Genomic DNA, 12,756 nt, shown 5'->3' with positions numbered 1-12,756 from the left:
AGCAGAAGCTTTTTTTTATAGTAAAATCACTGCAGGGTCTTCTTTTGGTTTAGAAAACAAATAGGTATTTGAATCTGTGGTACCCTGTAAAGCCTGTCAAACTTCCTAAGGGCAGGAGTTTAACAGGTAAACTAAACAGATTGAGGAAGATCCAAATGTAACAAATCATAATGCATTTGCTGGGAAATAGGAATTTCATTCTGATCCTACTGAATTTTTTTCAGTTTAGATAAAATTTCACATAAAAGGGTCTTCGGGAGGGAAAACTGAAGCATCATTTTCTGCAGAACCAGAATCCACAGATTATGAAGAAAATCCTGACGTACATTTTCCCTCTAATCTCTGTTCTTCTGAGTGAAAATCAGTCGGAAAGAGAAGGAACTCTCTTCTTTCCTGAAGAGGAAGCAGATAATGAAAAAGCAGAAATTATCTCCCTAGCAAATTGTCCCTGGCCACTGAAATAGAAACTGGAGAAGCAAAGTGTTTTTTAGTTTTTGGTTTATTTTACTGGGACATGGGGTTGGGGATGGTATGTATAACGGTTAAGGCATTTACCCCAGAGACACAAGGTACAGTGTTTTTTTTTTCATTTCTCACATTTGAAAGGGATATTGGCTAGGCTAAAAATGGCGCAAATGGACAGCTTTCCTGGTACTTACCTATAAACCTCCATGGAAAAGCACCGACCCAAAGCAGGTGTACTATCCCAGAGCTCAGGCCTCCTTTCCCAACACTGTGGCAACCCTCACAGCTCCTTAGCTGAGACCAACAACAGTGGTTCTCCCTTGCTTGTGAAGGGTAACCCTACAGCCACAAAGGATATGCTTATCCCCCCTTCAATACTGGTTGTAGGTGATACATTAGAAAGACCAGGGTAAAAATATAAAAAGTCCAAGGAACCAAGTCTGACCACAGCAGAATTGGCCATTGGCAGCTGAGGCAAAACTGGAGACAGTCTAACACCTAAAGCCTCCCTGACAACATTCTTCTTCTTGTGGATATGGAAAGGAAGAACCAAGAAGTCCAATAACTGCTCCACAGGTCCAGCCACAAAGGAAGCTTCATAGACTGTTAGCAGAGCCTGCAAACTCAGTGCTAGGTAAAAAAAAAAGGTGATTTTAGGTTTTAAAAAAAATACAACCATGGAAGATTTTCTCAAGGAATTCTTGCATCCAAGCCTGAAGGATGCCTTGTTGACCATCAGTTCCATGAAAGCCACAGAAGGAATGTACCAACTGCTTTTTTTTTATGTAAGCTCTGCTTGAGCTCCTGAAAGAGCACATGGAAGATTCCCTTTACTTTTGAGAAGCTGACCAGTTGGTCATATTGTTGGCGGGATACAACCCAAATAGCTCAGGAAATTGACACAGTATTGTATGTTGAGCATTCAAAATCTCTCTTTGCTGATTTGAACTGGAAGGGAAAAATATCTGGTACTATCTGTAGTTGGGTTGGGGTATGCTGAGAAGAGATATGATATAGTCTCTGGATATTATCGCCGTTACCCATTTGTCCTGCATGATGGCCATTCACAGGGGGAGGACGAAGAGATAATTGCTCCTGACTGCTGCCAGAGGTGGACAGTTGTGCAAGCTTTCATGGATATGGGTTCTGCTTGCAGTAAAATGGCCCCCAAAATCCATGGTTCAGCAAACCTCCTCGACCTCTGGGTCAGCATCTATTCAATGGGCCACCTCTGCCATGGCCACATCTGCCTGAAGAGGAATCAAAGTGCAACTCTGGGGATTCCTAAATCACAAGGATATGGACCCCTTCTGATGATTACTGAATGACCTTTGTGGTGCCTCAAATCTTACATCCACAGAAGACAGCATCTTAACTTCCTGCTCACACTTCATAAGTCTAACTGCTGATCACCTGGGGCATTAGTGAAGGATGCCTTGAAATTGTCCACAAAACCACAAAGTTGAAGCCAGGCATGGAGCTGTAAAGTGATGCTCATGTTCATTGCACTGGCTGCTCCAGTGACTGCATTATGTAGCAATTGTATGGAGAGGTTTGTGAAGTTCAGCATTGTATTCAGAGTGGTTTTAATCTGCTTTTGTGGTTTTGCAATGGGTGGCTTACACAATTCATGTGTGTACTGCAGTTCAATGCCCTCAGATTAAAGGTGTCCAAGGCATGAGGGCTCTTCCTCATCCTATCTAATGCCCTAGACTCCTTATTGGGTGGGTGGACAGCAGCAGTTTCATCGGTTAGCTCTCATTTCATGTCTGCTGCAGCAATCGCAGTCCAAAGAGCCTTTAGACCAGCATTTCCTGTCCTTAAGTGGAGTGCAGAATTTTATCTGGTTTACATGGGATGGCTTCCACAATATCTGGGTTCCTGCCATGAACTCCTAATGGCTAACTCAGTCGGCAGGAGGAACCACTCAAGAATTAAAAGTGTAGAATGGTATGCATCAAAAAAGAACCTTCTTGCCTTACGAGTTGGGGTCCAGTTGGCCAAAATCCCCTCAGCTTCATCAACCTGAGGATCTTGCCAAATGTGGCATCTTCATTAGGGATTTTGAGAGGGTCCTCTCCTTCATCCAAGTCAGTATCTGATGTTAAAAACAATGTAGAGGAGTCTACATGCCTCCCTCTGCATGTCCACTTTCATGGAATCTCTAGGGTTGCTGTTGAAATCAAAAGGAACCTGCAATGGTCGCTTGAGGATTACCATTCTGGTCTGTCCACACAATTCATGATGACTGGACTGAAGGAATGACAACTGGGCGCTCAGGCTTGACCTGTTATTGATGGAGGAGTGACAGTTGTCATCTCCATAACCTTGAAGGCCAACCCTGAATATGTCAGCATCAGAAACCTCCCTCCCTCCTTCCCCATAGCCACGTCCTTCCCTGCAAAAGCAGATTTAAGTGGAACTGAGGAGGGAAGCCATGAAACTGAGGAAGCAGATAGCCTCAAAGCATGTACTGAATTCTGTGGACTATGACAAAGAATGACCACACACAAGTTAGAGATGAAGATGATACCACGGACACTACATTAAGCGTGAAGTGTCAAGATCCTATTACTGTTGAAGGTGTCACTGAGTGGACCAGATGCATAGCTATCGGCACTGAGGTAAGGATACCAGCTGTAACTAAAGAAGCAGACTCTAGGATATTACTCAGCTCCGAAGCCGCTGACGCCACAACTTGGCCCAGAGAGGGAACTAGGAGAGGAGAGAAGGGGACAACTCTATCCACCCTTGAAAAAGAGGGGCATGATTTGACTCGAACCTCTATCTCAGCCTACAAAAAAGCCCTCATTTGGTCCAAATCCACATGAGAAATACTATGAAAAGATCTGGCAGACCTAAAGGAAGTGATAGATGGAGGTCTGGAGGTGATGATATGAGATTATTCATTTTTAGAGGAGTGTATGATCTATTTGGTAAGTGATTTGCGCAAGATAATTATTTCCTGAACAACTGAAGGGGGAGACGTCTGTACAATACTGGTGACTGTGGAGATGGAGATTGATTCATTCTAGGGATTTTAAGTATTGTAGATGGACCCGTTTCATCTAGTTTGTGTTTCCTCAATTATTTTTCTTTCTGCTTATCTTTGTCTTTTTTTTCTTTTCAGATACATCTCCATAGGAAGGCCGACTGTTCAGGAGAAGCAGCCCTTCCAATATCAGTTTATTTTTGTGGTTTGAAAAAGATTGAAGGCCCAAAGGCCTTACAAATAGAGCAGTCACCATCCAAATTGTTCTGACACTAGGCACACTATCCAAAGGTCTCTAGAGCCCTGGAGTGGGTGCATTTGCCACATTTCCTGGAGTACTTCTCCATTATAACTACAGTGTTGAAAACTCAGAAAATACAGACATATGGAAATATCTATTTACACCAGTGAAAAACTGCTGAAGTAGATTATGTTCTACTCAGACTATGTAAATATATCTATGGGTAAAAGGTATGAGATATAAAGGCATTTTTTTTAATTATTGAGAAAATGATAGGGCCACTGCCTAGCTGAAAGAAAGGAGTTAAAGCAAAAAATAAAAGAAAGATTTTAGACAAAATATATCAAATTTATACAAATATACTACAGACAGACATAAAAAAGAAGGAAATGTAACTCATTTCCATCTAGCTAGGAAACATCAAAATTAGAAGCAGCACTGCCGCGGTGGTATGGCGGTAGCGTTGTTACCTCACAGCAAGAGGTTCTCCCGTTCGATTCTCGGCTTGTCAGTGCCTTCTGTGTGGAGTCTGCATGTCCTCCCCGCGGTTGGGTAGCATTTGAAAGACATGCGTGCGTAAATGGGTGTGCCTTTCTTGAAGGTTGGGCATCGAGCTGGCACATCGACGTTTCGTAAAAATCTACTGCCAATCATTAGCGGACCGGAGTTCTGCTGTGGCGACCCCTTACAGGGAAAATCCAAAAGACAAACAACAATTTAGCTCATGCACAGAACTCGTGCAATCTTGATGGTGACAAATGAGATTTGAAGTTAAGTCAGGGTACAAGGAAATGACAGAACAAGCTGTGAAGGAGATCAAAGGTAGGAGCAGTAATGACAGTGCTGGGATGTCTCCAACAAGTGGCTTGGTACCAAGCAATCAGATTGGATGGATGGATACAATAGGAACTGCAATAAGAACTGCAGCATTTTTTCTAACAGCTGATCCCCGGCTGCATGTAAAAGTAATTTAAAAAAACTAGTGAATCATTTATTTTCTAGGTGTTTTCTGACTCAATGCCTACTGACTATTAAGCCTCTCCTCAATCAGACAGCACTCCAGGGATTCCACACAGAGGTGTGGCAAGAGCTGTTTGGGGGGGGGGGGCTAGGACACCTACTCAGGCAGCCAAGAAGATGCTTTGCTTACTCACCAGCATCCTTAGATAGACCAACTCCACCCCGGGGGGTGGGGGGAGGACATGCAAACTGTATCACTGCTGTTGTCCGCAATGTCCTTTGCCCTTGATAGTGAATGCTTCCTCACACTCACTATGAAAGCTCAATTCATAGCTTAGTAGCTTAACTCCTGCCCTATGGTCATGCTTAACTCTTACCCTATGGTCATGCCTCTGCTTTGCCACTACTACTTCTCCGAGGGATTGTGGCAGTGTGTGCAGCCAGCTCTGCTCTTCTCACACACAAGGTGGACAAAACTGTAAGCTTGTTACTTGGATGTTGGGATTAATGTCCTAAAACATGACAACGCAGCAAAAGAATGGTGCCAGTAATACAAATGATTGCGATCTAGTCAAACGTAGGCCACTTGTACAGTAATTAGGGTTTTACCTCTCTATGCCACCAGTGCTGGCTCTCAAAACTGGTGAATTCCAAACCTGACATCAGCCTGCTGCAGAGAGATTTCTTAACAACATGGTAGCTCAGATGTCTAATGTTAATCAAGTGTAAGGAATGTCTTTAATTCTGTGTTTTCTGGCTGAGGCTACATAGTTCAGAATTTCAGTAAGTCATACTAAAACAGATTATGGTTTCATCTTCAAGTGAGTGGCAGTGGTGAATAGTCAGCTTTGAGGACAATTAGCTCAGAAGTTTAAAGTGAAAAGTCATAGGTATTCTTTTGGCCATGCAGATTTTGAATTATTATACACATGATTGTGCCCCAGACTACAAAAAATGAGGGAGTGAACAGTTATGATCATATGCTATTAGTATGTGAACTGCTGAAAAGGTCAAAATCCAGTTTTGGGTGTTTGTCATACCGGACTTATCTTACATAGCTGGATATGATAGAAGTTTAAATAAAATACAAATACAGTTGTGCAGACCCCTGAAATCAATCACCAAGACTATTTAACTGTTTATACTGGCAGATGCCTGTCCCAAGGCGTTTCAGAAGAGCATAGGTGCTTATTCTGGGAAAAAGTATGTACAGACCACCTACAGCCATTTGGATCACTCGGTGATGACTGACAGTACGATTCCCTATATTCACAATGAGAACAATGTTTTTCTCATACAAGACAAAGCTTAAGCAATTTTAGACAAAAATGCAGTCACTCCATAAAAATGGTGACGCACCCACACTTCTCTAGTGGATACTGTAATCCTAATAGCAAAAGCAGCTAAGTAATATTGTTTCATTTTCTGTCAACATTCTAGCAAGGGCTGGTATGGCAAATGGTTTGTAAATTCTACTCAGGTATTAAAATTTAGAGCTTGCTTTGTAGATATCTAGCATTCAGATTCAGTTACACTAGCTTTATTCACTCTGGGTCATCCCATGGTCTGTCTGCAATGTCGACTTTGCAGTTTGTATGTCTATTTATTTGAACTGCTACTCTGAAGGGAAGACTGGCTTAGTTATCCCTTTCGGTCACCTCTCAAAGGTGCAATGAAAAACACATTTAGAGGTTACAGAATAGAAGCAGAATGTGAAGGGTACATTAAAAATGGATACAATCAAATGAGCAGAGGAACAGGTGCATTTTGTGGAATTTAAGTGTGCAAGTGAATAAAGTCCAAATGCGTACAGTGAACATCTGTTCAAGTGTAAGCAACAGTACACCATAAAACATTTACACACTGTAGGAATTTGAAAAAAAATTAGAAAATGTAAGTATGATGTTCAAAGGCATAAAGTAACGTGTGAAGGATAAAATCTCTGGCGTTTATAGGATACATAAGTTGCACAGTTAATGACAAGCAAAAACTGGCCTTTCATATGAACCTTCAAATAGCAGGCTATGCAACTACTGATAAACATTAAAAGCAAATTATAATAATTACTGATATTTCAAAGCAATCACTAAACATTTGGGAAAACACATACCCAAGTCCATTTGAAATACGTTTGGCCTTGTCCATTCATTTTAATAACGGGATGATGAATTTTATTAACCTTACTTCATTCATTCAGACCAATACTAGTTGAACTTGTTTTACTAAAGAACGCCGACAGTCTGGCTGATGTGAGTTAGGATGCCATAATTTATGTGATGTCTAAGGCTGTTCGTATCAATGATGATGAGTCCATTAAGGGTATACTACAAAATGCAGCACGTTCTGAATGACACATCAGCTGAAACTTCCACTGACTGAATCATCAGCTTTCTTATTAGCTGTTTCACAGAGATCTCTAAAAATTAATTATAAATACCAGCTCATGTTTAATATTTCCAGCAGGCAGGCTTTAAGGAAATAATGTGCTTAACGCTAGGAGGCTAAACCTGAAAATGGACTCAGTGGAAGCCCCCCTTGCACTGGAAGATGCTGATGTCAGTGCAGTCATGGAAACTTGGTTCAGGGCTGCGAAGAGCACTGCTGCCTTACCAGGCTATACCTCATTCCACACATTCCAACCCCAAAATGAGGTAGGTGGAGTCTATCTTCATCAACGAGAGGCACACCTCCAGACTGGTTTGCCAGCATGATGCACTGGAACTACTCCAGGTAAAACTGACAGTTGTGCAGGACACCCATCCAAGTTACAGCTAGCTATAGACCCCCCTCCATGACTCAGGGCACCCACTCCTCTTACCTGAATCTACTAGTCTCCATCAAGGTACTCCGTAACACCCTAATCCTTGGTGACTTCAACTGCCCCACTATAGACTGGGTGAACTATTCTTTCACAAATGCATTGTGTCAACGATTCCTCGACTTCATCAGTTCTAGACCAGCTCGTCTCATCCCCCCACAAGGTGAAATAATATTCTGGTCTTGGTTCTCACTACCATGGGTGACCGCTGCACCACTCCCATAGTATGTCCTTCCCTGGTTAGATCAGATCATCAGACGGTCTCATTCAAAGTTTCTATCCCACCCAACCCCCCCCCCCCAGCCCAAATCAAGCTTAAAAAACTTCTCAAAAGCTGACTACAGCTTGGGAGGGTATCTGTAGTTCAAACCATTGCCCCCCCCCCCCCGAGGATGCAGAGAACTATGCTGAACAGTTTGCCAATGCAGTTTTAGAAGCACCTATACAACTGCATGGACTCAGCCATACCCAACAGAAATGAAACCTGCTCCTCAAGGAAACACAAACCTGCTTGGTGGACATCCTCTATCAACAGGCTTTATAACAAAAGGAAGAGACTGTTGTCCAAAGGTAAAAGGGAACAAATTCCAAAATGGAAAAACTCCCTCCTTAGCCTCAACAAGCAAATTAGATCACTAGTGGAAACTTCCAAGGCCAATTATGAATCGAAACTAGTCTCCATAACAAAGGGAAACCATAAAGTCTTCTTCAATTACGTCAGGAACCTCTGTGGCAAAGCCCAGGTTTGTTCTGAATTAGTACTTAAGAGTATCACTTACACTGATCCTGTTGACTTAGCCAGATAGGTTCAGGGCAAACTTCACCCCCCACCCCAAAGGCCCTTTTGACATCCACAACACTTGTCCCGTACCTCGCATCTCCATGGATCAAGTGTTACAGGCCCTATTCAAGGCAAAAAACAGCTTCTATGGGACCTGATAGTATAACCAGGATGTATTCCGCACCATCTACAGCAAGGACTGGCTTTGCCATTGAGCACCCTATTCAACCAGAGCTTAAGTACTGGCCTCATTGCAGCAGAATAGAGAACCACCATTGTCACCTCCTTGCACAAAAGTGGTGCCACTACTGACGCTGGAAACTATCGCCCCATTAGCTTCAGAAGTCTGATCTGTAAAGCCATGGAGCATATGATCTCATAAACAGGACATAGGCAATCTCCAAGCACTTGACCGCACCCAGTACAGATTCATCAAAGGTAGATCTTGCCTGTTGAACCTGGTTGCCTTCTTTGAGACTGTCACCAAGGCCCTGGATGAGGGAAAGTCAGCACATACAGCTTACCTTGACTTGGCCAAGGCCTTTGACACAATCCCCCACTCAGGCATCATCAAAAAGCTAACAGAACTTGGTGTAAATCCCTATCTCATCAGGTGGGTGGTCAACTGGCTCACCGACAGGACCCTCAGTCAAAATAGGCACCTCCACCTCCGACAGCAGACCTGTCACTAGTGGAGTTCCTCAGGGATATGTCCTGAGACCCTTACTGTTTGGCATCTATTTCTCAGAGGTACAGGCAAAGGCCTGCGGCTGACCAAGTTTGCTGATGACTGTAAGTTGGGTGCTGTCATTGACTCCCCAAATGATGTTAACATACTACAAGAGGGTCTCTCAGCAACTAATGACTGGTGCCAAAGTCATGGCCTCGAGCTAAACGCAAAAAAAATGTGTCATCATACCATTCGGCAAAAACACGACCCCTACTGATTACCACATCAACAGCAACCCCCTAAGCACACAACCTGTGGTGAGAGACCTGGGTAATCAGGTTGATAACCTCAGATTCGACCATCATGTAGTGTCAGTGGTCAGAAAAGCCTTTTACTTGGTTCATCTCATAAGTAAAGGGACTGCATCCAGGAAAAAGGAGGTTATTACCTCTCTTCTTTACTCCTCCCTCATTAGACCAATAATGGAGTATAACGCCCTGTTTGGGATGCACCTCTACAAACATCAGCACCAACTGGAAAGGCCACTGAAATACCTCACAGAGAATCCATGGCCTCCAAATCTGTCCAGTGAGGCAGGCTCAAATCACTATCACTTTACTTGGTATCATACAGATTGCTCAAGGGTGATCTGTGTCACACCTATAAGGCAATCTTGGACCCTGCCCTACTAGAGATTCTCCATATCCATAAATCTAACTCCTCACGCACTACCTGCTCAAAAGGCCTGAACCTAATATGTGACATTAACAAAACCTGCTGGAGAGACAGGTTTGTCTTCCAGAGGCTGCCCCGTCTCTGGAATGCACTTCCCATACACGTCAAACAGAGCATCTCGCTGATCCTCTTCAATCGCAACCTTGATGAGTGGATGGGAGACCACAAATTCGTCCCCGTTGTTCCACCTGTGTCCCTCATTGACAGGGGTGACTGGTGCTGACAGAGGTTTCTTTTTGAGGATAAACTCTTGGCTACGCTTGTAAGGGCCCCAGGGCCATTAGCCTAGTAACCTCCTATGATCGATAAGCACAGGGACTAAAGTTCAAATACCAGAAAGCTGATGAGAAAGGGTTTTTTTCAGGACAGTTCAGAAGCTTACACAAGACAAATAAATATTAAATGGAAAACTCAAATATCCTGATAGAAAAAAACACTGAAACCTCAAGTCCTTTTCTAGGAGAGTTTTTAAAGTTTGATGGAGTCAGGACAGACAATGTGCTTATTTTGTTTGCAAGTTAGTCTATATCCAGGACTTCAGTGTCCTGTAGACAGACATTAAAATGGATAAAGACAACAAATGTCTAATCAGTCCAGTCTGACACATTTACTACCCAACCACTAATTATCCAAATGAAGCAATCGGTTTGATGTAGCATTCTTGGGTTTCAGCAAGGTGTTTTGAAACTGTGCCACCCAGAGTTAACTGGGGGAGTTAAAAGCAATGGGAATTTGCCTTAGACTGGCATGCTGGAGACCGAACTGTGCATTAGACACAAATGTCTGGCAAGAAGGCAGTAGCCAATGTAATCCCAACAGGCTTAGTGTGCTGCACTTATAGATGCTTCTGACAGAATATGATGAAAGCATAATCTGCATGTATACTGATAATAACAAACTGGAAAAATACACAGTGACAGAGAGGCTAACATTTACTGAGAACTGGTATTAAAGTCTAAAGAAGAAAAAGACCCAACAGTGATCATTACATCCAAAATCAAGTAATGTAATGACAGGGTGGTTTTAAACGGCCAACAAGATTTATGGCAGGCCAATATGGTTAAACAGAAGGGAGGTGAGAATATATTTTGCTGCATATGGTGATGGTATGGGCACAGCTGGAATGTAGTACAATTCTGGGACCGTACTAAGAAAATATCAAAATGGGCAGTATTCCATAAAGGGCTACTATGATGCTGAGTGAGACACACAGGCTGACATATATCTGTAGTTAATATGTATGCATATGCTAAAAGAAAGAAAGGAGAAGTAGACCAGATCTCAATTCCCCACACAATTAACAGTCAAAAATACAGATGAGAAAGATGTGTGGCGAGTACAGCAAAGAATAAGATTGTAATCGGACTTTTACTATATTTACATTTTTTTTTTTTCGCAGACAGCGTTACCACTCTGCATGCAGAATTAATTTAAATCTTACATACTCAAATATGTACACAACTTAGACAAGTGTCAGACTAACACTTTTCTAATTTTGACCACAACTGTACTGGTTTTTAATATTTTGGAAGCCTGTACAGCACCATCATAAAACACAAGAAAAATATATATTCCTACCAGTGTTGTAGCCCCGCCCAAGTGCAGGCCATGGCCGATGGTTCTTCCACAAGTTTCCAAGGTACCAGTCACTCTGATTTTCAACCAGACCCAAAACCTGCTGACCTAAAACAGAAAAATTCTTTACGCACCAGCTGTGGAACATGATTATGTAATAAGTAGTTTAGGTCTGAGATTACAGATGAAAAGGATGTTAAGTGCCAATTACAGGTTTCCGTCAAGAATACACATGGTCACCATATGCAAAGTCCATTACAATCATTCAGAATTTAAAACATTACTCTTCTGTTAAACCTGTAACTAATTTGACAACTACCTGATACGTATATACATACAGCACAGTTTAATTCAGGAAATTATCTATTGGTACAGTTATACCAGGCTAAATACAGTAAGTGAGATTCGCAGGTGTGTATGTGGAAAACATAAAAGGTTCTGTTTCCTGTTGTACGTTTTTCCAGCTTCTCAAAAAGAAGTCATTTTGCTTTGCATTCATAAGAGTCCATGATGTTCACTGTTTGACAATCCCAGTGGGCTAATACATGCCCTAGCACACAAAATACAGGTGTGTACACTTACCATATATGTGGATGTTCGAGTGTATTCACTGTTGCAGTCATCACCTGTGGGTTATCCCTGCTGTGGTAGCCCTCGGCCGGGCCAAATACCAGAGTCAATGTTTTTCTGCTGTCGCTTGCTTGCTGACGTCAGGTCGTCAGTTCTATAAAGGAAGGCAGCCAACATCATTATATTAGTTTTTCTTGCCCTAACCAGTCAGAGGCCCAAGTAAATAAGGTGAAGTGGTCCTGGTGGCTAAAAGCCACTGTTAGAAACTTACACCTCCCTAAAGAAAGAAGATACAAGGGGGGAGGAGGGTGGGAAACTAGGACTGCAACAGTGCATACACTCGAACATCTACATTTATGGTAAGTGTACACAATTGTACTATGTTCTTCGTGTTTCACTGTTGCAGTCATCACCTGTGGGAGGATTCCCAAAGCTGAGAAGAGGGGTGGTAGGCTCAGTAAGAGACCTAGGAATGGGTCAGCATGCCCTGCAGAACTGCAGAGGCAAACCCTGCCCTAGCCTTAGAAAACAGAGGTAGGTGGTAATGCTTGGTAAAGTTATGGACAGATGTCCAGGTGGCAGCTTCCAGGATGTCCTTGTTGGGAACTCCTCTGAGGAATGCTGTGGAAGTGGAGGCTGCCCTAGTGGAATGGGTTCGAATAGACCTAACGGGGGGGGGGGGGTCTCATCCAAACTGTAGCAGAAATGGATACAGTATGATATCCATTTGGAAATGGTCTGTTTGGAAATGGGCTTCTCCTGTCCCCGCAGGGCAAAGCTGACAAGAAGTTGGTCCATTTTCCTGAAGGGTTTAGTAAGGTAGAGATAGTATCTGAGCTGTCTGCGCACATCTAGTGACTGAAGAATTCTTCCCCCCTTGTTTTGAGGGTTAGGAAAGAAGGTGGAAAGATGTATGGCCTGGTTGAGAGTTACATTAGATACCACCTTT

General features: G+C 42.7%; 1 protein-coding gene across 5 annotated transcripts in view; it reads right to left on the bottom strand.

Moving 5' to 3' along the window:
- LARGE1 (LARGE xylosyl- and glucuronyltransferase 1) overlaps window positions 1-12,756 on the bottom strand; it is a 2,030,740-nt gene that overhangs the window by 515,609 nt on the left and 1,502,375 nt on the right. For all 5 annotated transcript variants that reach the window (XM_044087485.1, XM_044087484.1, XM_044087487.1 and 2 more), the window contains one exon: window positions 11,241-11,345. In XM_044087485.1, the coding sequence (XP_043943420.1) occupies window positions 11,241-11,345 (105 nt within the window). The remainder of the gene's footprint in view (window positions 1-11,240; window positions 11,346-12,756) is intronic.

This window comes from Protopterus annectens, chromosome 11.part0 (genome assembly GCF_019279795.1).
Source record: "Protopterus annectens isolate FY-2018-M chromosome 11.part0, PAN1.0, whole genome shotgun sequence".
Lineage (NCBI taxonomy): Eukaryota > Metazoa > Chordata > Ceratodontiformes > Protopteridae > Protopterus > Protopterus annectens.
This window is presented reverse-complemented; position numbering and strand designations above follow the sequence as displayed.